The sequence below is a fragment of the Neltuma alba genome, unplaced genomic scaffold (genome assembly GCF_004799145.2).
Source record: "Neltuma alba isolate B1F8T4 unplaced genomic scaffold, ASM479914v2 tig00003524_pilon, whole genome shotgun sequence".
Classification (NCBI taxonomy): domain Eukaryota; kingdom Viridiplantae; phylum Streptophyta; class Magnoliopsida; order Fabales; family Fabaceae; genus Neltuma; species Neltuma alba.
This window is the reverse complement of record NW_021633313.1, coordinates 23,835-49,890: the sequence shown is the minus strand read 5'-3', so window position 1 is coordinate 49,890 and position 26,056 is coordinate 23,835. Positions and strand designations below refer to the sequence as shown.

Below are 26,056 nucleotides of genomic sequence, written 5' to 3'. Positions count from 1 at the left end.
TGTTTCCAAGACAAGTTAGGGTGATTCCTTAATCCTGGGTTGTAAGTGTTGGCATAATGGTTGTTCTGATTATTACCCCAAAAATTTCCAGCATAGTTCACTGGCTCTACTTGTTGAAACGTAGGGCACTGTTCAGAAGCATGTCCATCTCCGCAGTAATCGCATGGGGTGTATATGGCATTAACCCCTAGTTGTCCTCTATTGGATTTGTCAACTCGTGCTTCTAAGTGGTCAAATCTTTTGTTAAGAGTATTGAGCATAGCTATCACTTGTGAAGAAGAGTCACCAGCGGCATTTTCTACAGATTTCACTTGTTTTTGTTCATTACTATTCTGAATGTAATTAGCAGCCAAGTCGTCCAAGCAACTCCAAACATGGTTCATTGGTTGCTTGGTAATTCCTCCATTTGTAACAGCATTTAATTCATATTTGGATTCAGGTGTCAATCAACTACTAAAGATTTGAAGTAGGACCCACTTCTCTTGATTATGTTTGGGCTTTGTCTAACCAGCAACTTGAATCTTTCCCAAGCTTCATATAGGTGCTCATCAAATTCTTGGCTAAAATTCATCAATTTGGCTCTAGCATCCACTATCTTGTTATGCGGGAAGAATCTAGATTGAAACTTCTCTTCTAGGTCATCCCATGATGAAATATTGCCTTCTTCCAGGTTGTTGAGCCATTCTTTAGCCTTCCCTTATAAAGAGTGAGGAAAGAGTTGAAGACGAATGACATCACTAGGAACTCCATTTTGCTTAAAAGAATCACACACATCAAGAAATTCGACTAGATGTCGATTGGGATCTTGATTACTGTATCCCCTAAATTGCCCAATAAGTTCCAACATTTTGAGCACTGTTTACTTAATCTCAAAATTAGTGGCTTGGAATTGTGGTACTTTGATTTTGGATTGGTACCCTCGAGGTTGTTTCCCCAAGAAGTCATTGACACCCAACCTATCATTCTCATCTTCTGCCATCTCTTTTTCTAGAGTTTTGCCAACTAGATGCTCAGGTGTTGTTGTCTCTAGAAGCTCGTTCACACTTCTCATCTTCACAGGTGTATTTCTTGATTTACGTGGCATATACTATGAATTACTACAAAGACAAAGAGGGAAAAGATCAAGAATCGAAGTGGACAATGGGAAAAAATAAATTAAAATTAAAATAAAGAAAATTGTCCTAACTATCAAAATAAGCAAAAATAAATTAAGAGAAAAAAAAACTAAATGCTTAAACTTAAATTACTAAAGGTCCTCTAATTCTAAAAACTAATTGCCTTAATTCCTGGGCAACGACGCCAAAAACTTGATGCACACAATTTGTGAATGATGCAAGTGCATGTGTCGATCAAGTAATAAAGAGTAAGTATAGAGTATCGTTCCCACAGAGAATTAGGCAAAATAGTGTTTAGGCATTGAAGTTCCTGTTTTCAATTAAGTTAAGCAAGCTAAATTATGAATGATCGGATAAAAAGAATAAAGATAGAAAAAAATTCAATATTAAAGGCAACCTAGAGTTACTAATCCCTTACTAGTTTCATAGACTTTTGCTTTTTATTTAACTAATTAGTCTCAATGTTAATTTAGTTAATCTAGAGTATTTATAGCTAAAAGTGTATGTCTTTCGATCCACTTATAACCCTCTTCTAAGTAATAAGGTTATGTCTAACTCAAATACTTAAGAGGATAAATTGATTTCACTCTTCATCAATTATATGGGGCTCCTAGGTATATTTCTATTCTACTCGCAACTTAGATAAAAATCTAAGCCCATATTACTCAATCCTAGGGCCTACTTAAGATTTCCTTCGTCAAGGCTAACCTTAATGCTCAAACTCATATTTAATGATGGCCAAACATTAAATAGATATATTAAACCAAGATTAAGTAACCAAAATTAACATCAAGCATAATTCATTAAATGAAAACAAAGTCTAATCCATAAGTAAGTTCATAGCTACTCCAGATTAAAGAAAAGAACTAGCCACACATGGCCAAAATAAAATCCATAACGTGAAAGATAAATATTCAGAATGAAATAACAGAAGAGAAAGATGAAGAGTAGAGAGCAAAACGGTGTATAATCCTTCTTTCTTTAGCTGCTGTCGCCGGAAGAAAAGAATGAAGAATCAGATATCGAAGCTTTGTTGCTGTCCTACTAAATTCGCGTTCCCGCTAAGACCGTTCGTCCCAATTCCTCGCTGCCGTCACAGTGAAGAGATTTACAAATGGACTCCACTGCTCTCTACTCGCTGCTTCTTCTCTGTCTTCAGCTCTTGCTGCCGCTGACAATAGCACGACGAAGTTGAGATACCCCCTTGCTGCTATCCCCGGTTCCTATTTATAAGTGTTGCGCGTCTTCTCTCCCTTGAATTGAATCCACCGCCTCCTATACATATCTATCCGTATATATCCAATACAATATAATATATTATCTTATATCATGATGTTGTGCTTAAGATCACGGTTCCTTGTTTCCTTCAATCAATATAATACAATATATTATATTTGACTCATTCCTTGATTCTTGACCAGGACCCACAGCTTCTTCTTTTCTCCCCTCTTCACGCCTTTGATTCTCATATGTGATGTGAATATATATATTTATATATTATTTGCTGCATAGGTTGCTCCCTTTTGTCTCATCTTTTATTTGTGATATTTTCTTCTCTCAATAATTTTATATCTCCTGCATTAAAAATAATAAAAGATTTGAGTAGATTTTATGCAAAATCATCTTTTATCTTATAATTAATTTAAAAGAGGATACATTAATAAAAGATGGTTAAATAGGTGTAAATTATCCACAGATTTCACTAAATATATTTCAAAATCTATACCTATTAAAAATTAAAAATAATCATTATCACAGGGCATGTGTCAGAAAGAAATTTCGACATACTCTCGAATCTGAAGTTGCTTTTCTTGGGATCACCAGGCTTGATCTTTGACATTGATCCTCTTTGGGTTCCTCCTTTCCAACTTGAAACTATTCACTTGGAACACATGAGGGCTCCTAGACTTCCTGCATGGATATGCACGCAAACACGTCTAAGCAGCTTAGGAATTAAATATTCAAGAATTTCATTCGAGTCTCAAGACAGCTTTTGGAAATTTGCGACCCAACTAGCATACTTACACTTAGAGGATAACACAATTGATGGAGAGATGTCTAATGTGTTACTGAATTCTACAGTCATAAATTTGGATTCAAACAAATTGAAAGGCAACGTTCCTCAGTTATCACAAAATGTTGTCCAGTTTAGTATAGCAAACAACTACTTGGGAGGATTTATTTCTCCGTTAGTGTGTCAAAGAATAAAGGGGAGAAGCAAATTGAAGTCTTTGGATACGTCTAATAATTTATTATCTGGGGAACTGCCAGATTGTTGGATGAATTGGAAATCACTGGTTGTGCTTAAGCTTGATGGCAATAATCTAAGAGGTGGAATACCTCCATCAATGAGTTTATTGTCTAACCTTGCGTTTTGCATCTCAATAAAAATAAATTATTTGGAGAGATACCTTTGTCACTGAAAAATTGCCACATCCTGCAAGACATTGATTTAGGGGAAAACAAATTTTCAGGACACATACCAACTTGGATTGGGGACAAAGCTAAGTTTATCAGACTGAGATCCAATCAACTCCGCGGAAATATCCCCCCACAAATATGCCAATTAACTTCCCTCATAATATTGGATTTGGCGGACAACAAAATATCCGGTTCAATCCCAACTCGCCAAGAAAACATGGCGGCCATGGTTTCCCCTAATTCTTCATATGGTGGAGTTCTAAACTACGGCTCTAGAACTCTAAATTATACTTTCATAGTGAGAGAAGAGGTTTTGTTACACATGAAAGGCCAAGGATTGAGCTATAAACAAAACTTGAATTTGGCACGTTCTGTTGATCTATCAAGTAATATGATGTCCGGAACATTACCTCTAGAAATTTTTGCTCTCACGGGATTACAATCCTTGAATTTGTCTCATAATCAATTTGGGGGGAACATACCAAAGGAGATTGGCAACATGAAACAATTGGAGTCTATTGATGTCGCAAATAATCGACTTTCAAGTGAAATTCCCCAAAGTATGACCGAATTGTCTTTACTAGCAGCCTTGAACCTCTCCTTCAGCAATTTCATTGGAAAGATCCCATTAGGCACTTAACTTCAAGGTTTGATGCACAAAGTTATATTGGGAATCTTGATCTATGTGGACCTCCACTTCAAAAGAATTGCATCACGATGAAGACAAGAATTCCAACATAGAATCTGACAACCAAGATGATGAATTCCTGTCTTTCTTCTACACTGGGTTGGGAGTTGGATTTGCCATGGCTTTTTGGGGAGTTTGCGGTGCCATATTTCTCAACAGAAATTTCAGACATTCTTACTTCACATTCTTGTATTTAGTTAGAGACAAACTTTATGTCATGGCGGTTCTCATGATAAATCGTAACCATTGATTGAAAGCCTTGTGGGGACTATCTGGTAAGTGAAACAAACGCTGATTTATGTTTTTACCTAAGCTTTTTCTTTATACTTGTAAATCGTGTGTGTATATATATTTTCAAGTTCATATAAAATTGCAGACTTTCTTTTTCAGTTCTAACCCCAAATTGTTACATGATATTATGACAAAATAGCAATGACAGAATGAGACAGTTTAGATTCTATACGTGTTTAGTCTTAGAGTTACAGTGCGTATGTTTGCAATTATCGTTAACTTCTACACATTGCAGGCTCTTCCCATGCGTACTTCAAGATCAGATCTTTGACCCAACTTTGCCAGAATCGACCCAGTGGCTGCTGCTAAAGACATGCACTACAATCGATGTCTTAATTACGAGTAGTTTGTACTTTTTGTTTTGCTAAAGGTCTCGGTTTTACTTTGTTATGTAATATTAATTGATATTAGATTAAATTAATTGAAATACTTTAAACATCTTACAGCCCACCGAGTGACAACAAATTGTGAGCGATGTACCTCTTCTAAAAAATTGGCATACATTTGCAAGATAGCTTTCAGTCGAATAAAATGGATAGCAAGGAACATATTCAATATTAAACTGACAATAAATAAGTAATTAATATAAAACACAGATAACTAATCTATGAATATTAAAAAATTAGTTACATTAGTTATTTGTCATAAATTGATATTGTGTTTTCTAAAATATCCCTGTCAATCGTATGCATAGAAATTATCCTTTCATGAAAACTTCTTAACATGTGTAATGACCAATAGCCTATAATGATTACTTGAGGGCAAAATGGATAAATATTTAAGATAAAGTAAATCAAGATCTTATATTTAAAAATAAATTAAATTTTTAGTTATCTCTTATATTAATGACCTGACTGATAACCTCTCAAAATTCCTACTTATTCAACTTGTTTTAGCGCTCTTTTATTTGGTTTGAAAGTCAATTTTGCAGGAAAAAGCCTGAAGCGAGTAAGCAGTAGAGACCAGAAGTGGAGAGGCAGAAAAGAGACTAACCGCAGCGGCTCATGGAGACAAACGCCACAACGGCTTTAATAGAGAGGAAGGAGTGCACTTCTGTGTGAGGCGCCGCGGCTCCTAACCACATCCGTCGCGACGCCCAAGCTATCATAAAGAAGTCCCTGTTCAGTGTGATCCGCTGCGGCCTATGATGACGCACGCCACGGTGCCAAAGATACTTCCAGGAAACCCATTTTGTGTAATCCGTTGCGGCAGATGACCACATCTACCACGGTGCCTGACCCCTCGTAGCTATGCGTTTTATAATGTCACTTAAAAATTAGGACATATATAGGGGGAGACTCAATTTTGCTAGGTACACTTCGACTCTGGGGCGATTTTGGAGGCTTGCTCTGCTAGGGTTTAGAGCCTTGGATGCTTGAAAACTTTGGGCTCGAAGATAGAAGAGATTCGAAGCTTTTCACTCAACTTTTCTAGGTTTCCTTCTTCTTCCCTTCTTGTTTCTATAATGGCTAATAGCTATTCTTATAGTTGTAGCTTCTTACTAAACATATATAGCCAAATCAGTTTTTCTAGGGTTATTTTGATTTATTGTATGGATTGAGACTTGGTTTTACTATCTCTTGAGTATTAATGATAATGTTCAGTTGTTTTTACCTTGCGCTTAATGCTTCCTTGTGACTGGCCATCATTTGGATTGATTGTTTGATTAGTTTAAACTTGAGATAGTTTAGTTAATATGTGACTTTGGTAAAAACGTGCTAGTCCGGAAATTTAACTGAGTAAATAGACGGTTTGTTGATAGACTAGAGATGTATCTGTTAATCTAGCATAGACTAAAGGGGTTTTGGTTTATAAAGTGCAACCTTTTAAAACAATGCAAGAGATTGCTATGTTCTATTGAGGATGCAAATATTTGGTTTTGACTTGAGAAAGCTAAATCAATTCTACGAACCCAGGCTAACTGAACTTATTGTTAAGTACTACTTGAGAAGTGATTAATCTAGTTTTATGAAGTATTTTAGTGAAGAATAACCCTAGTCTCTTAATTGTTTCAAAGTCAAGTTGATTTTATACTGCCTTGAATCATTATTTTCCTAAATTCATTTCTCAACTCTTTTATGACATTTGTCTCACTTGACCTAATCAATAACACATTAATGACTTTTAACTCATCTAGTCTTAGTCTCTGAAGGAACGATACTTTTTATATTACTTATGACCCGTCTGCTTGTGGTTTAGCTAATCGGCGAACACTAACCCAGTACTTATCTCTATGGGTTATTTTTGTTTAGTTATTTGCAATAAATTGATATCGTCTTTTTTAAAATACCTTATCAATCATGTGCATTGAAATTATCCTTTCATGAAAACTCCTTAACATGTGTAATCACTAATAACCTATAAGGATTAGTTAAGAGTAAAATGGATAAATATTTGATACAAAGTTAAGTGAGATTTATATTTAAAACTAAATTAATTCTTCAATTATTTCTTATGTTAACGACCAGACTCGATACTCATCTCTGTGGGCTATTTTTGTTTAAATTTACAGTAGATTTTTTTATTATAAAAAATTCTGCATAATTAATGATATAAATGGACTTGCAAGTATCATGTCCAATAGTATGTCTCTATGTATTGACTCGAGGACTTTTCCACTTTGCCCTTTGTGATTATAGATTTTTTTCTTTTTTTCCCCCTTCAGTTAAACATCATTTCAAAGTGGGTGCATGTCAGTTTTTCTCTTCTTTATTTCCCACATTTCCCACATTAGGAAACCTATTTTTTCACCTGAAAAATTCAGCATAATCAGCGTTTTCTTAAGCAAATAAATGAGTCCCGTCAGAAGGATCATATTAGAACGCTAGGTCTATATCCCATTTATGCGCACTGTTTTAATAAAGTCAAGAATGAGCTCCCCCCCCATTCAATTGCCAAGCGACGTCGTTCTGTGGGATAAAGTCAAGGAAGTTCCCTCCATTCAAGACAAGTTCTTCTTTTCTTTTTCTTTTTCTTTTTCTTTTTAAATAATGAGCAAGGTCCAAATTTTTTCTTCTCTTCTTCTTTGAAGAAGTTTACCAATGGCGACTACCCCAGCTTCAGCCGGAGCAGAAAAAATGTCTCTAGAAGATCAAGACAATGAATTTTTTGAGTCAGGGAAGTCCAAACTATCAAGCAAGATCCTGCAAACCCACTCTTTATAGGCAACTGTTGAAGCATCTTGTTGACATTATTGGCTCCAAAGACTTTGTGAACATTTAGGTCCCCTTTGATTCGAAGCATTGAAAATGAAGGGTAAGGATTAGGGTTGGGATTGAGAAAAAATGATAAAGAGCATTTAATATGAGTGATTTTTTGCTACATAAGATTAGGCAATCCCACATATATAGATTTGGCCAATCTCAAATAACAAGCAATCACTCATACCAAATACTCTTTTAACATATTTTGTCAATCTCAATCACAATTCTAATTCTCATTTGTAATGCTTCATACCAACGGGACCTTAGCAAACTTGTGGGGATCATTAGTTAGGAAATAAGGAGCGAAGACGCGGTCAGTAGCACGTCTTCTTTGTAGCAGCTTGCATGCCGCACACGGCACACGGTGACGTTGCACCCTGCTTCCTTCCTCCCTCTTTCATTTCTCCAATCACTTGATTAGGTGTTTACTTGCATATGAAGACGATGCTGAAGAAGAATGGGGAACGAAGAGAGAGGATTGAAACGGCTCAGACCTTCAAACTTTCCATATGCAGCTAGATCGCTCATCATCGAATGGTTAAGATCATTCCTAACTTCAATGAAACAGTACATAGCGGTAATGAGCTCCTTGCCTCTATGCAGTACTGAAACTCGTTCCCCGTGTCTCAGACATTTCTTGCGTCACAATCATATTTAACGTTATTTCTACTTCTTGAGGACTTGTCCACATTGCTCTTAAATTTGTGACAATTTTTTCCACATTGCTCTTAAATTTGTAATGAGCTCCTTGCGGCTACGTATTGAAACTCGATCCCTATATCTCATATACATTTCTTGTGTCACAATCATATTTAACGTTATTTCTACTTGCTGAGGACTTTTCCACATTGCTCTTAAATTTGTGACAATTTTTTTTGTGTATACATCACTTCAAAGTTTGTCAGTTTTCCTCTCTTTAGTTTCTTTTCATGTATTTTTATTGTTTTATTAAAAACTCCTTTTCTTTGATATTTGCCTTCAAAATAACTTCGCTGCTTATCGATCTAAATAAAAATCTGCATAATCAATAAATGGTTTCTCAAGAGATAGATATATATGTCTTGTGTAGACTTTACTTCTTACCATCTAAATATTTTACCATATTGACAATAGATTTTGCTTCCCCAATGAATCAGCATGATTAATTAATTGTGTTCCTATGAATAAATGGATTGGAAGGATCATATCATATTCAATACTATACATCTTTCTTGAGGGATTTTCGACTCTGCTGTTTAATTTGTGACCCTACACACACACACACACACTCTAACAGAGATCATGTCATGGCCCAAAATTTAAAGGTAACCGACACGGAATATGAGAAAACTCACATTCATTATTATAGGGTGTTCACAGGACAGGACCGAGACAGGCCTGTCCTGGTGAACCGGGACGGAACAGGGATTTTGTCCCATGTATCGTCCCATCCTGATTCTGTCCCAGTCCTGGAACCGGGACGTCCTATTTCTGTTTTTTTTATTTAAAATACTATAATTTGTATATGAATTTTTTTATGTTATAATGCTTTTTTTATTGGGCTTCTAAAGATAAAAACATTGTAAAAAAAATTATATAGAAAGCTCAATTATATAATATTAAAAAGTGTAAAAACAATACTGTAAAAAAAAATACCATAAAAGAAATACTATATAATGACTTTATGAATTATTTCATTGAGGAAGGAGATTTTGTTGAGATAATACTACAACTTAAGAACCAAAAATCACCATAAAAATAAGAGTTATTATTAATAAGTAAATTGAATAATCTAATAATAATTATTAATAAATAATTTTTAAAAGAAAAAAAGCGTCCCCTCTCGTCTCGGTTAGTGTCCCGTCTCATTTTTGTCCTGTCCTGAAATTTTTTTTTTGTCCCATCCTGTCCCGTCCTGAACTCACCGGGACCAGGACGGGACGATCGGATAGGACAAATTGAACACCACTATTCCTTAAGCCTTAAAACAACTCATTAAACACTTAATATAATATAATATGATTTCTAATATTACATTAATGTGATAATCTTCACAATACATCTATCAATTCTAAATCATATGTATTTTCCAAAAAAAAAAAGGTTTTACATTAATTTAGAAATCTTTCAAACGATGCTTTCAACTCTAAGCCAATAGTGTAATAAACTCTGTGATAAGCAGGAGCAACAAGGTCAATTGTACCATCTAAGGCTTAAAATAATTTATTGGTGAATAACGTCCCATTAATAAGGTAAGAGGACCAATTGTTGAAGGAATAAATTATGCATATTTAATTCTATCAAATAAATGATTTGCCATTGCTTCCAATTTCTGAGTAAGCATTAAACATAAAAGGAAATATGTAAATTAGTTTTGATATGCAAAACTAATTAAATAACTCATTTATAAAACCAAATCACGAAATAGCGTAAAAACCTTGCTTCAGTTGAGGACTGTAATAGAACGAACAACAAGCATGGACACAAGGGCAAGTAACATCAAGCATGGTCAAAACCACAAGTACAAGCAAGGGGACAGTGCCACAAATGTCAATCGAGCTCAGTGTTAACCATGATGCACCAATACAAGCATAGCCAAGCCACGAATAACAAGCGTGACCCAAGTCATGAATAACAAGTGCAGCCAAAGCCATGAATAACAAGCGTGACTGAAGTCACGAATAATAAGAGAGCTTAAGCTTAATCCTAGCACGCCAACGGCTAACAGTACTGCTGTTAGCAACCAGCGTTCTATATTTAGCCCTCTCAAAAACATTTCCAGCCATGCATGGGATCAATTTACCATTAACAAATAGAAAGGATCTTTTTCTAATGATAAACTCTCAAAAGCAATACCTTATAACAAAAGATCCGAGCATGCAAGTTTTGAAATAAAATATCATAAGCTTTTCTTTTAACGTCCAGGTATGAATGTTCATAAAAACAAAATATTGAAGAGGAAATGTTCTCAAATAAAGTTCTTGTTCCATGCAAGCAATAAGTAATATCTTCCAATAGTTAAAACATTAAAATATCCAATAAATGAAAAGCAAAAGTGATGAAACTAAAAAAACCATTTGATAACTATTTGGTAAGGAAGCTGATAATTAAATTAAATTGGTAACAAGTAGTAAAAATATCATTTGTGACAAATATTATGAGATGCTATTCACTCACTTGTTGTGCACCCAAAAGTACAACCTACTCCTACTAAACAGCTTCTGGCTCATATACACTCCTAATCTCCTAATACCCAGAACAAAACCATTATTTTTCTTCTTTATAAACCTATTGAATTCATAACGTTATTCACGTCATCCAAGTCTTAATTTCAATAATAAATAATTATTACACCATAGGTGATTCAGTGTTACCATTAACATGCTCAAGTAAGCAAAACCAAGTTTTTCATAATTTATAGAACATTTAATGATTCTCTCTTTCACCCAATCCATCAAACGCTTTATGGGCATTCAAAAATTAAATTATAAACAAATATCTTAATTGATAAACTGCCATTAATGCACTCCCAAGCATTAATATCAATATAGTCTCTTAAGTTTACTCAATCCAATTTTTTCACAAGGCTTATTTGAGTTCTTGAATTATCATCCAACTTCATTCCAAAACATCATAAAATTTCACTACTTCCAACTTTATCTTTAAGCAAGATTTAAATGAAACTCCTTTGAAGACAATCGAAATTATGTTCCACTATGAAAATGCTATAGAAACATATATTCGAGTAGGCCTCTTTTATTTAAACATTTTATCGAATACTTTAAGGACATTCCAAAGCCAACACAAAGTAACTAACTTCTTTAAAATTCCTACAATAACATCCCCAATTGCTCTTTCTTATTTTAACACAGCAAATGGGAAAAAAAAAAGGAATGAATGACCAAAGCTTCAAATCACCTAGCACGCATCAACACAACCCGAAAAGAAGAAAGCTTCAACCATACCACATCAGCGCATTTAGACGAGCAGGGATGAAGGCTGACGCTTTTAGCACAGAACAGAGGAAGGAGGGAGACAGAAATTGAAGCAATCGACAAGAGAGAAGCTTCCACAATCTGGGCAAGGCAGTAACAGAGGAAGAAAAAAAATCAATGTTGAACAAGGGAGAGAACAAAACCTTAAAGGCGGAGGAGACGGCAGTTGTGAACACCGGCGATGACCAGGAAAATGAGGTGAAGAACTAGAACTAAAAGACAGCTGGAGTCCCTCATTTTGAGTCTTGAAACTTCCCTCTTCTCTGCTCCCCCCCTTGCTCCACTAGGATCCCCTCCCCCCCCCCAAAAATCCCTCCTCCTCCTTCCCTCTTCTTCTTATTATATTCTTTTTTCCATAAGGGTATTTAGAAATTCAGAGAGTACAAGAAGTTAAAAAAATAAAACTCTCCTGATGCTAAAACTAGGTTCGTACTAGATACCCCGTGATACCCCAAAAAAAAAGCCCTCAATGCCACCCATTCACTAATTTCTCTTGGTTACTGAATTACCATTAATAGTAAGAGATACTTTTTTTTATAAACAAGAACCAAAAAAAACATTAAAAAAAAAAAAGGAACAGCCTGAAGCGTCTTTGTCTTCACAACACCAGGACTCAGAATTTGCAAGCCTCTCACTTCATTCTGCGCTTTCTTAGCAAGCTCGTCTGCCATTTGATTTGTGTCTCTACTAATAACTTGGCATTCGAGTTGCTAGTCCCATGCAATCATTGTCTGGATTTCTTGTATCACTCCCCTGTCGTCGTGCAGCATGTTGTCATCTCTCGCAATGAGCTTCATAGCCTCCGAAAAGTCACTTCTTAGAATGATGTCCCTCTCTCCAAGATCCCAGGCTCGTTTTAATCCGATTAAATAGCCCCAGAGTTCTGCAATCAAGTGATCACCGTGGTCCAAGTTGCATATGAAGCCTTCCACAAGATTGGGGTCCTGGTATTTTAGGATTTCTCCACATGCTAAGCATCCCCGGTCAGCTGAGTAAGCACCATCAACCTCCAGCACTAGTCTGCCTTTTGTGTCTACTTCATTTTGTTGAGTCACCAAGCGTTAGGGGGAGCTTACATTAATGCCCTTAAGTTTCGTTATTGTAGAGTGCATGCAGTTCAATATCGCAAGAGTTCTTGCTGTCATCGTGTTCAAATCGTTGACTATGTTAGAGTGAGTAAAATCATTCCTAGCTTTCCATATGAGCCAAGTAATGATGGCAAAATAGCTTTTCCATTCAGTCTCCATCTTCCCAATGTTTCCTCTCATATTCAAGCGAATCCATTCTTGAAGCTTGCAAGAGAAAAAACCATGCCGAAGTTCCTGCTTGATGATTGAAATCCAGAGTGCTTTAATATCAGCACAATCCCGAAGGGCGTGGAGCTCGTCTTCTATTTCCTGATGGTAATGATCACAAAGGCCATTTTGGTGCAAGCCTACCTGATATTTGCGTTTATTCTTAACTAGTCGCTCGTGGTAGAGTAGCTAGGCCAAGGTTTTGTATCTTTGTGGTATTTTCATTTTCCAAATACTCTTCCAGTTCCTATGATCCGGATTATTTACGGGTTGAGGGATTCATAAGCTAATTTAACTGTAAAGTACCCCGTCTTATTCCACTTCCAATGAGCCTTCATGTTTCCAAAACGATCAGATACCTTTTGTAAGCCAGATTCAACATGATCCCAATTATTCTTGATTCCCCGCCATATATTGGAGCCTGTTCTTTGCTTGTTAATAGTAGGAATGAGGTCGTCCCCACATCCATATTTGCTCCTAACCACCTTGACCCAAATCGAGTCACGTTTTGTAACTAAGCCCCATCCAAGTTTCATCATAAATGCTCGATTTTGTTGCTTGATGTGCTTCATGCCCAATCCCCCATGCTGTTTTCCTTTTCAGACTCCATCCCAAGAAATAAGATGTATTTTCCTTTTATCCACAGATAAACCCTAGAGGAAATCCTGTGCCTTTCTTTCAATCTGACTGCAAGTATTGTTTGGAATATAAGCGGTCTGCATAGCGTAGGACGGTATAACATTAATCACTGAATGAACAAGGGTGCCTCGGCCAGCCAAAGATAAGCTGTTGAATTTCCAACTGCTTAGGCGTCTTTTAACTTTATCCATGATGTATTGGTAGGTCATATTTGAGACTCTTCCATGCTGTAAGGGTGTGTTTGTTGGAGGGGAGGGAAAATGAGCCCCTCCCCTCATTTGGTTAAAAATTTTGGAGGGGAGGGGAGCTAAAATGTCCCCTCCCCTCCCCTCCCTCCCCCATTTTGGCTCCCCTCAAAATTGGAGGTTTTTGGAGGGGAGCCAAAATTTTGGACCATTATACCCTTATGGTTTTTTTAATATTCCACTTCTACCCATAAAATATATTATTATAATATTTATTTCAAATAAAAAATATATTATCCTAAGTAAAAAAAATAAAAAAAATATACATTATTATAATTAAAAATATATTATAAAAATTATTTAAAATAAAAATTATTTAAATAAAAATTATAATATTATAAAATTAATTGTTTTTTATAAATATTATTTATTAAATATATTTTAAAGCTGGAAGAAAAGATAGCTTAAAGAAAATAAAATTTCATTTTTCTTAGAGCATATAAAATTTGTTAATTTGATTATTTTAAATATATTATTATATTAATTAGAATAAAAAATTACTATAACCAATTTTTTAATACACATATTAACATGATAAGACTGAATTTTATTAAATTATATAATTTAAATTAAGATGTAAATTAATTTATATAATATATCAATAAAAAACATAAACTAATATGTAAGGGTAAAATGGTAAATTGATTATTACTATCCCTCCTCTCCCCTCCTTGAACCAAACAAGGATCATTAAATACCCTTCCCTCCCCTCCTTTTTAATCAAATCAAACAAGGTGAGGATGAAACCTCCCCTCCCCTCCCCTACCCCTCCCTCCCCTCCCCTCAAACCAAACAGGCCCTAAGGGAACTCCCAGATATATCCCAAGGTCAGCAGTGCAAGAGAAACCAAGTGCTTCGCTAAGTTGCGCTCTTCTGTTATGGTTTATATTTTTAGAGAAGAACACTTTGGTTTTCCCTTGGTTGACTTTCTGCCCAGAAGCTTCATAGAAGATATTTAGGCAACTCTTGATGACCTCTACCTGTTCGAGGGTAGCTTCTGCAAAAATCAACAAATCATCAGCAAAAAATAAATGAGAGATAGGAGGGCCAGACTTACCGAGTTTAATAGCTTTCCAATGACTATTGTTCATTTCATTTTGGATGATATGAGCTAATTTCTCCATACAAAGAACAAAGAGGTATGGGGAGAGTGGGTCTCCTTGGCGAAGTCCTTAAGAGGGATTGAAGCAATTGGCTTTATCTCCTTCCCACAAGATCTACATTGAAGGAGAGGAAATGCAAGACAAGATAGTATTTTTTATCATATCAGGCATCTTGATTTCATTTAGGCAACTCGACACAAATCTCCAAGAGATACGGTCATACGCTTTTTCTAAATCGATCTTAATCGCCATATAGCCTCTTTTACTGTTCATGTTTCTCATCGAGTGGATAACCTCTTGAGCAACAATGATATTGTCCGAACTCGTCTGACCAGGCACAAAGCTGTATTGATTAAGGGCAATGATGTTAGGTAAGAACTTCTTCATTCTATTCACCACGACCTTGGTAATGATTTTATAGATCACATTACACAAACTAATGAGCCTAAAATCTCTTATAGTCTCTGGGTGATCTTTTTTGGGGATAAGCACAATAAAGGTGTGGTTAATATTAGAGATGATCTCAGGATTCACAAATGCTTGCTTGGCCAAATTGATAATTGAGGAACCCACTACTTCCCATTAGTTCTGAAAAAATAGAGCATTCAAACCATTAGGTCCAGAGGTCCAGGGGACTTCAAAGCACCCATGTTAAAGAGAGTAGTTTTGATCTCAGCACTAGTAATTTCTGAGGCCATGTTTTTTAGCATCTCATCATCAATGGGTGAGTAAGAAACATTGTTTTCAGGGATAATTCCGTCACTACCCTCATCGTGGAAGAGGGACACGAAGAAACCTGTAGCCACTTTTTTGATCTCTTCTACATTATCAATCCCTTCCCCATTCTCGTTCATGATAGCTTCAATTTTGTTTCTACGTCTACGCTCATTAGCTCTTGCATGAAAGTATTTGGAATTTCTATCACCGAGAGTGTAGCAATCACACCTTGTTTTCTGGGCCCATAGTAATTCTTCTTGAATAAGCACCTCTTCTAACTCAAGCCAAAGTTTCCTTTGCAACTTGAAGTTGAACTGCTCTTAATTGTCGCTTTGGGGTTACTCCAAAAATTAACCGAATTAATGCAATATAGTGCACAACTCGGGTCGTTTCACTTTGAGGAGTCGAAAACGAAATTAAACCCTAGTAAATAAATGCAAGTAACCTAAACTATAAAAAGAGATTTTTGATTTTGAAAAGCTGTTAATTAAATGCTACGAATCAAATTGAAATTAAAATACCCTTTTTTTTTATATATGAAAATGATTGAAATAAATGAAGATAAAAGAAATGAAAATGAAACACACAAATAACACTGATAAAAATCAATCCTCCAATTCAACAACGCAGGCAATCATCACTCTAAAAGATGTGGGAGTTAAAACAATGAATTAAGAATTATAATTAAGCTTTTAATCCAACAACCGAGCCACCTCGAGTTGCCACAAAATATTTTCCTAAAATCCCAACTTACTAACTGCAACCAGAATAGTAAAATGGGATTAAGGATGCCAAAAACCAATGCTTAATTAGAACTCTTAAATCCAAAATAACAGAATTAAAGCTAGCAAGAGACTATATGATCCAAAATTCTAAGCCACCTTAGAAAATCACAATATATTAATTCCAAAATCAATACAAATGTCATAACCACAACATTATAATTGAGATCAAAACTATAAACAGCCCAATGTCAAATACTAAACAATAATTCAGTCACAATAATCCCCAAATAATAAACAGATTAAGCAATACAATTATCCCAATAATCAGAAAAACTATCCTAAGACCTAGGAATTGTTAAACAATTATTGAGTAAGAAATTAAAGCAACTAAAACTCCCCTTTGATGATCCAAGCTCCTGCCATTATTGTTGAATTAGAGAATTAGGGGATCTTAGCCACGGTTTGCCATCAAGTTTGCTGCCACAATCAGTATTTTGCTACGGTCAGCCATGGAAGAAGACGGAACGCAAGCTGGTCCTTGTGTTGCTCGTGGATTTGTCTCCGTTGCACGCCACCGCTCTGTTCTATTCCTCCGTCGCTGTCGAGCTCTGTGCGTGCCGCCTCAGCTTGTTGTCTTTGCTTCCGTCCGGCGTGCGTCTTCAGCTTCCGTTCGGCCTCCTCTTTCGTTGCCGCCGCCCAGCTCTTCGGTTTTGTTCTCTCCCGGTCGGCGTGCTCTGTTTCTCCAGGTTCCCTTCGCCGCCTCCAGTTCGCTTGCGTCTCTCTGTCTCCTCGCGTGTGCGTTGCTCTGGACGAAGGTGATGAATTATTAGATATTAGGTTGGGGGGCAAAACGTTGCGTTTTGCTCCTCCTTTTATTATTATATTTTTTTAATTGATTTTTCTTTTTTTTTCTTTTTATTTATTTATTTATTTTTTTTAATTTTAATTTTCATTTCTTCCAAAAACCTGCAAGCAAAATTCAAGGATAAGATAGCATTAATTGTCCTAAAAAATCAATTAGTCACAATTAAACCAAAATATGACAATTTTGCCCCTATAAAATAATAATTCAAAATAAAATAAAATAAATCAATTAAGGGGGTGTTTGGGAAACCCAAAACCATGGTTTCAGAAGCACTTTTCCGCAAAATGAGATAATCTCCTCCACATATTTACTTCGTAATCCGTAAAAGCACTTCTGAAACCATGGTTTGGTTTCTATCCAAACACCCCCTAAGGCAAAAAGGGACCAATTAAGCTGACAAAACTCATATAAAAGATACCAAAATATATAAAAATAATTGAGTTTGTCACTATTCTAGAGAGGAAGATGTCCTAGAGGCTTTAATAGATCTAGATATGCCTTCTAGTGTCCCCATTAATTGTCTTTTCTTCCTCCCTAAATGCCCATATGTTGTCTTGCTCCAAGTGATAAGTTCATTTGTGAAGGAGTTAACATTGTCTGTCCACTTGATATGAGCATTCCAATGATCTTTAACTAACCTGCTAAAATCACCATGGAGAACCCAAGGGGCATTAAAACGAAAAGGACGAGGGTGACTAGAGTTAGAGATCAAACCTGGGTGAAGTTGGAGTAAAATAGGCCGATGATCTGATTTAAACCAAGGGAGATTTTTTAACGATAGCATCAGTATAAACCTCTCTGGCTTTGAAGTTTGAGAGCACACGGTCAATTCTACTTTCGCAACCTTCTCGTTTCCAAGTGAAGAAAGGACCAACACAGCCTAGTTCAGAGAGTTCCAGGTTATCGACCTAATTCCAAAAGTCCCTATCCACCGGGGTTATGTGGAGAGCCATGGAGATACGCTCATTAAATAGCAAGGTCATGTTGAAGTCTCCCCCGACAAACCACGGCCACTGACTTCCTAGATTAAGGTTGGTGAGTTTGCCCCAAAGAGACCGTCGGTTGTTAATATTTGGACTGGCATAAACTGAGGTTATGAATACCTTTTCACCATTTTTTCCAGCCATGATGTGAATATACTGGTCACTAGCCTCTATGACTTGAAAGGAAAAATAATCATTATTCCACAGTACCCATATTCCACCTCTGAATCCCGTAGCATTTACTATCTCACAATGTTGGAAGCCCAACTTCTTGCTGATTTGTCTTGCCTTATCACCGCTTGCTTTTGTTTTAAACAGAGCACAAATGTCAATATTGTGTCTTCTTTTTATTTCATGTATGAGGCCTAGAAAACTCTTGGCCCCAGTACCCCTGCAATTCCAAAGTATGCAATTCATGGAGACAGAGAGTGAGAGGTATTCATGCTTATAGACCCTTGGATATTGGTTTGAGCTTGATTCACTGTATCATTTAAGTGACACGATGCATTTTGGTCTTGAGCTAGTTGTGGAGTAGACAGTTCCATATCTATCGATTGCGAGCAATCATCCATAGTAGATGCCATTTTTACGTTAATGTGCTGAGCAGTCTGGTGTTGAGTGGTCGCTTCGTTTGACTGAGAGTTTGTTCCATGTGGGGTTCTAATTTCCTACTCACTGATTGTGGAGAGAGCTTCAAACCAGTTGCGAGCTTGCCAAAAATTTGTAGACATTGTTCCTGAGCTCTGCGATGTGTGAGTGCCATCCTTTTTTACTGTTGAGTTATTTTTCCTTTTCTCGCTTTCTGGTTTTTATTTTTGATAGAATTTATCTGATCCACTGGGACCCACTGCATCGAATCCTTCCACGACGATTTGGAATTACCATTTATATCATGTGCAAGACTTACACTGCTTTTCCTAAATTGGTTATCCGAATTAATATTCCCTTGATTTTTGTGATCCTAAGATATCTTCTCCATCTTCCACGCAAATTGCTCCTTTTTACTATTTGCATATCCCAACTTAGCATTGTTTCCAGATTTCCTACCCTTTGACCGTTGTACCAAGTCCCAGACACCGTGGCCCTCCGTCGTCACCGTGGGCTCTCTAACAGAGAACTTTCCAGCGGCTATATCTTTATTCGGTCTCTTTGGGGTTCTACTTTCTGACACATTGTGTTGGGGGACCTGTATATTCGCAGTCTCTTTTGGCTCTGAATTCAAATCCACATTAACCATAACAGGATCTTTGACAGGTTTCGCTTTACCTGATTCGTGTGGAGTGCCCGCATTCTGCTCAGTATTTCTGGTGTTCTCTGGGCATACATCACGGTGATGTCCGTATTTACCACAGTGGAAGCAGATTAGATGTAGGCCTTTATACTCAATAATCCTTCTAGTCCCAAATATGTTTATGGCAGACTTTAGTTTTTTCTGGAGATCCAACTCGACGCATATGCATGCAAACCTGCCTCTGTCGCTAGTGTATGTGATCATATCTACCTTTAGGGTCCTTCCTATGAGCCTTCTGATTTTTCCAAGGCTTTCAGTGTTGAAGAACTTTAAAAGCAATAGGGGAATATGTAACCACGCCGCAATTTTCTTCATCGTGTCCCCACTCCATGGGTCAAAGTTAGGTTGCCAGTGTTGAACGATGAGATACCGGTCTGTAATCATCCATGGGCCTTCTTCATGTATGAGATTCATATCCTTTTCATCTTCAAAGGACACAACAAAGAAACCATTATCAAGGTCTTTGGTTGTATAAGATTTATCCGTTTCCCATAGTCTTGCGAGGTTCTCTTTCATTAGCCACAACGGAATAGATTTTCCAAGCAGTTTAATAATAAGAGACTTTCTCCAAGGAGCACACCATCTTTCATATTCTTTTCTAGAAACTTTGAGGGTGGGGCAATCTTCCTCGTCAAACTCAGTCTGTTCTTGGTCTTCTCCCTCTGCTACGTTGCTGAAGTAACCCCTCAAGGAGTCTATGTAGTCGTTCCAGGCGTCGTCGAAGACTCTACTCCCCTGTCTATTGCATGACCAGCTAGTGGGATTTGATCCCATAACTTTGTCTTTGAAGGAGTCAGGTTTCTCGTCTCCTTCCTTGGGTTGATCCTCAGTTGAGGTCTCTGCAAGATCCTAGTTAACCTTTTTGTATTTTTTTCGCCATCATTTGGAGGGATCACCGTCATTTGGTGGGCCTCCGCCGTTGCTGTCAGAGAGAGTTGGTGTCGCCATCGTAATAGCAAGAGATACTAATTAACTCATAACTATTATTTTTTCTCCATTCATTTTTTTTTTTACTGCTGTTCCTTTGTTTTTTCACGGCCATTACAGATCACTTCAATTTAAAGTGGGTGTGCGTATTTCAGTGTTTCTCTTTTTTATTTTGTCATCTATTTTTGTTCACCTAAAACTCTTCAATTCAAAATGACCATGAATATGTTTGTTTATCTAAAAAAAAAAATTCTGCCTAATCAACGCCGTTTGTGAAAAATAAATGAGGTCCATGTCTTGTAGACTTTTCTCCCAAGTCCCACCCATTTAAATGCGACCGAAGTTGAATTGGGCAAGATCTCCTCATTATCCTTGTCTCTCTTTTTAAAAAAAATACATATTTGTTTACTAAATCCAATATATATTATTTTGATTGACTTCTACTAAATTGATAATAGATTTTGTTACCCAAAAATTCGGCATAACTAATGATGTTCCAATGAATAAATGGATTGCAAGGATCATATTCAATATTGTGTCCACAATAACACTCTTTCCTTGATGCCTACTTTCAATTTAAATTTATTTCAAGAAAACAATGTTTTCGTCACAACTTTTTCTCGCAAAATCGAGAATATTTAAGCTTGGAAAAGAAAACTTAGAAACTGCAGTTTTGTAGAGAAAATTTCCTGCCAAATATCTTTCTATCAGATATTTTTCGGTTATTAAAACGAGAAAGAAACTACCTATCCAAATGTTCTCTCTCTCTCTACTTATTTCTCTTTTTTCCATAAGTCGCACTCATTGTATTCTTCACAGAAGTTTTGAATTCACGACCTCACAATTTTAGAAAGACAAAGAAAAATGATTAGTGTCAATAGGTTACGAGACTCCGAACTCTTTTTGAGTCTTCGTTCATTACTAAAGGAAACATTTTACTATCAAGACAGAGATATAATACTGCTAATATATAGAATGAATGGGATCCTTGCCATCCCATTCATTCTTTGTGAAGAGTCTGAGTTCTGAGGATACGTTTAAGACTCAAATTTTATGGATAAGATACAATTGTTGCTTACACTCATGCTTTGTTTATTATTGGACTTATGTTTGGGTCCACGTTGCCAGTTGACTTGCAAATTGCGTTCACGTTTTCGGGGAAGAAGATTAATATTAGCTTTGAGGTTTAATATAAAAGTTAGATAACTAATTTTAGAATACACTACAAAAAAAAATTGATTTTCAAGTCACTGTTGAAAGTATAAACGTCATCACTGAAAAGTCATTGCCCTAATGACCATGGCTAAAAGTTTCAGCTTTAACAACAAAAGTTGCCGCTGCTGAAAGTATCTTTCACCACTGATGACTTTTATAAGCTTCCACAAGACAAACATTGTGCTGAAAAGTACTTTTGTCTTTTGATGAAGACAAAGGTATTTTCTGTTTATCGCCGCCTAAAGTGATTTTAAGCGGCAATAAAATATCACCAAAAGTCTTTTTCTTTAAGTAGTAATATTAAGATAATTAATTATGTTAATTATTTGTAACAATTATATATTGGTTTCTCTATGCTATATTTTTTAATTGTGTATTGAAACTACTTTTTTGTAAGAACCCCTCAAAGCAATATGGGTATTTTGAAGAAAAAAATTATAAATTTAAGAGACAAAATAGTTTGAGGTCTTGTACTTGTGACCAAATATAATCCCTAAATAACTCTTATATTAAGGAGAGGATGTAGCAATATTTACTTTAGAATATATGTTCATGTATGAATAGTTAATTTCCTGACAATAAAAGGCTCGTTTATTTTAATTTTAGATTAACATACGCACGCTATATATTCATCTATGAATAATTAATTTCCAGCTGTCAACCTTGGCCGCAATGACTTATTTACTTTTTTAATATGAAAGTTTCTTTTTCTTTTTTCTTTTTTTAAAAAGCAAACGTTACAAGGAATATAATAGGAGTACGATGGCAGCGCGCTGGGCGCTGGCCATCCAAAACTCCCTTTCAAGTCAACATAAAAAGCTTTAGGCCATTTCCTCTTGCTCTTCAAAAAGAAATATTTTGATTTCCTCTTTATTTACTGACATATAAACTTTTTAATTAAGGATACAATTGGTATGCATAAAGTATAACTATATACATATATTACACGAATTTAAAGTAACACACAAACTAAAAATTTCACTTCACTTGTAACATGCCTTCAATTATTAATATCATCTCCTCGTCCTCCCTTGCTATGTTCAGTCTAAAAGACTTGATGAGCAGACTTACTGAAACCTACATTACATACCAAGAACCTGCGTAATACATCACATAGCAAGAACCTGCATAATACATCACATAGCAAGAACCTGCATAATATATAAATTTAACATAATTACAAGTGTCTTACATCTCCAAAATATTAAATTTATAAAATCCAAAGCATGCCATGGTGATTTTGTGTGTAAATATTTCTGATCAGAATAGAAATGTATAGTTCTAGAATATATTAAGAAAAGGGAAATCTATAACATTTAAAAGAACTTGGTCAAAACTTAAAATGAGAAGTTTGTTTCACTCACCACAATGCCAATTGGGTCTTTAGCGACGAAAACGGTTCATCCTGATGACCACTATGACATAGAGTTTGCCTATGATGCGATAGAGGAACCTGAAGCAAAAGTGCCTGAAATTCCTGTTGAAGAAAATGGCAACACATACTCCCCAAAAGGCCATTGCAAATCCAACTCCCAACCCAAAGTAGAATGAAGACAGAAATTCATCTTTTTTACTATCATTTCCTTCAAAGGGTTCGCCATCTTGTTTGTTTGTGCAGTTCTTTGGAAGTGGAGCCCCACATAATTCAAAATTCCCAATATAGCTTTGTACATCAAACCCTTGAAGTTGAGTTCCTGATGGAATCTTCCCAGTGAAATTGTTGAAGGAGAGGTTCAAGGCCTCTAGAAAAGATAATTTAGCCATACTTGGAGGAATTTCACCCGAAAGTTGATTTCTTGAGAGATCAAGAGACTCCAAATTTTTCAAGTTGCTGATCTCATTTGGTATGTTTCCCTCAAGTTGATTATGGGACAAGTTCAAAGATTGCAATCCAGTAAGGTTAAATATTTCTGGAGATATTGATCCGGAGATACTATTACTTGATAGATCAATAGCATGCAAGAACTTCAAGTTTTCGCCAAACATCGATTCTTGGTTTTTTGTGTGCAATATAACCTTGACATTGACTTCATAAGTCAAAATTGGAGTTCTAATGCAAAAGTTGTAAACCCCATTATTAGAAGAATTGGGGGAAGTCATGGCTGTCAGATTTTGCAGACAAAAAGGTAATGAACCTGATAATCTGTTGTCCGCAAAATCCAATATTACAAGAGAAGCCAATTGACATATTTGGGGTGGTATACTTCCACTTAGTTGATTGGATCTTAGTAGAAGAATCTTTGCATTTTTTGGCATCCAATTCATCAGGAATCCAGATAATTTATTTCCGCCTACATCAAGGACCTGCAACTTCAGGCAATTTACGAACGACGAAGGTATTTCTCCAAATAAATTATTTTTATTAAGAACCAAAGCGCTAAGGTTAGACAACAAACCTATTGATGGGGGGATTGTGCCTGTTAGATTATTTCCACCTAGTTTGACTAAAACCAGTGATTTCCAATGTGTCCAACAATTTGTAAGCCCTCCAGATAAAAGATTATCAGACAGGTCCAAATACTGTAATTGGCTTCTCCCATTCACTTTTTGACACAACAATGGAAAGATAGGTCCTTGGAAAGAGTTCTGTGCTGCAGTGAACATCACAACATTTGATGATAATCGAGGGAGTTTGCCTCTGATGTTGTTTGAACTTAATCTTACGATGGTAGAGTTTAGCAACACGTTAGGCATCTCCCCATGAATTGTGTTGTCTTGTAGCTGTATATATGGAAGTTGTGCTGCAAAATCCCAAAACTTGTCTCTAGGTTCAAATGAAATGATTGACTGGGTAATTATTAATCTTTCAAGATATGTTTGTGTATATATCCACGCAGGAAGTTTCGAGCCCACCATGTGATCCAAACTAATCACTTCAAGTTGAAAAGGGGGAACCCATAAAGAATCGAAGTCAAAGATTAAATTCGGTGATCCCATGAAAAGTTTCGTCAAATGTGAGAGTTTGACAAAATTTCTTTCAGACACATACCCTGTGAAGTCATTATCACAAAGGCCTAGTACCTCTAAGTTCAAGAGATGTCCAAGATTTTCTGGCAGACTTCCATTTAAGTTATTTGAACAGACTGCCAAGAAAATCAAGGATGACATATTTCCCAAGGTTGAAGGAATTGGACCAGAAAAGAAATTGCCACTGACATCAAGAACTTGTAGATGTTCAAGTTGGCCTAACCAGTCTGGAATTGGTCCATTGAATTTGTTTTCTTTCAAATTCAATTCTTTTATTTTTTGGAGATTTAATAATCTCTTTGGGAATTGGCCTTGGAAAAAGTTAAAGCTCAAGTCAATAGTAGTGAGATCACTGAGATTGAATAACCAGGCTGGAAATTCAGAGCTAAAATCATTTTCTGAAAGGTTGAGAACTTCAAGTGAAGTAAGATTAACGAACTGGAGAGGTGGATTGATGCTTGTAAGCTGACAATTCTCTAAGGACAACTCTTTAATTGAAGGAAGTAGAGTTGGTAGTTGAATCCAGTCAACTCTCCCTTGAAGATTAATGCCAGTGAAGTTCACATATTCCAAGGACGGGAAACGATAAAGCCAATCAAGACTACCCATGTGAAGATGATCGTTGTAAGATAAATCAAGATGATGCATAATAGAAGAATTTCCGCAAAAATGAGGACGGTCAGTCACAGATAGGTTATTGCAGTCTGTGATATCATCCACATAGTCATTTGGAATGATAGCATGGAAGTCATTAAAGCTCAAATCCACGTAATTTAGAAACTCAAGTTGGAGCAAAGATGATAGGTGGATCTCACCAGTGAGACAGTGTGGCTTCTTCTCTCCACAATCTGAAGCCAAGGGATCTCGTTGGGAACATGGGAGGCTGAGCTCCATGACTCTGCCCGTGGTGTTATCACACTGAACTCCATGCCATTCACAGCAGTCTCGCTCATCAGACCAAGTAGAGAGGATGGCTGATGGATCAACCACATTGCGTTTGAAGTTTAGAAGAAGATGGCGGTCTCTTTCATTGCACTGAACGCTCAAGCTTCTGCAGATGCCTTGGGAGATCATGGCTGCGAATATTATGAGAGAGCATAGCAGCAAAACATTAGGAATATAGGAGCAGAATAAGGTTTCCATGATAATCACTCACTCACGATATGGTTTGAAGGTAGCAAGGGATTGTCACCTATTTATAGGCCTAGATTTCAAGTGGCCTGAGGTAAATGGAAATTTTAATAGGAGGGAGTATCATATCTTTGACAACCATGCCTCTCACAGGGGTCTCATTTTGATAGGTCGAGTCAAGCTTTGCTTTGCAACATTTCAGAGCTACAGGCTGTCGTGGCCCATACGACATTTCTTCTTCAGAGTTTGTTAATTGAATTA

At 36.3% G+C, this 26,056-nt stretch overlaps 3 protein-coding genes across 3 annotated transcripts; 1 reads left to right on the top strand and 2 right to left on the bottom strand.

Annotated features, from left to right (window-relative positions):
• The first annotated feature begins 3,753 nt into the window (after positions 1–3,753).
• On the top strand, positions 3,754–4,176 carry LOC114741766 (putative receptor like protein 25). Its single transcript, XM_028930024.1, has one exon. The coding sequence runs from the start codon at positions 3,754–3,756 to the stop codon at positions 4,174–4,176; it is 423 nt and encodes a 140-aa protein (XP_028785857.1).
• A 15,049-nt stretch (positions 4,177–19,225) lies between these two features.
• Positions 19,226–20,329, bottom strand: LOC114741765 (uncharacterized). The gene has a single exon (XM_028930023.1). The coding sequence runs from the start codon at positions 20,327–20,329 to the stop codon at positions 19,226–19,228; it is 1,104 nt and encodes a 367-aa protein (XP_028785856.1).
• A 2,751-nt stretch (positions 20,330–23,080) lies between these two features.
• LOC114741764 (receptor-like protein EIX2) lies at positions 23,081–25,738 on the bottom strand. Its single transcript, XM_028930022.1, has one exon. The coding sequence runs from the start codon at positions 25,736–25,738 to the stop codon at positions 23,081–23,083; it is 2,658 nt and encodes an 885-aa protein (XP_028785855.1).
• Between the last annotated feature and the right edge of the window lie 318 nt (positions 25,739–26,056).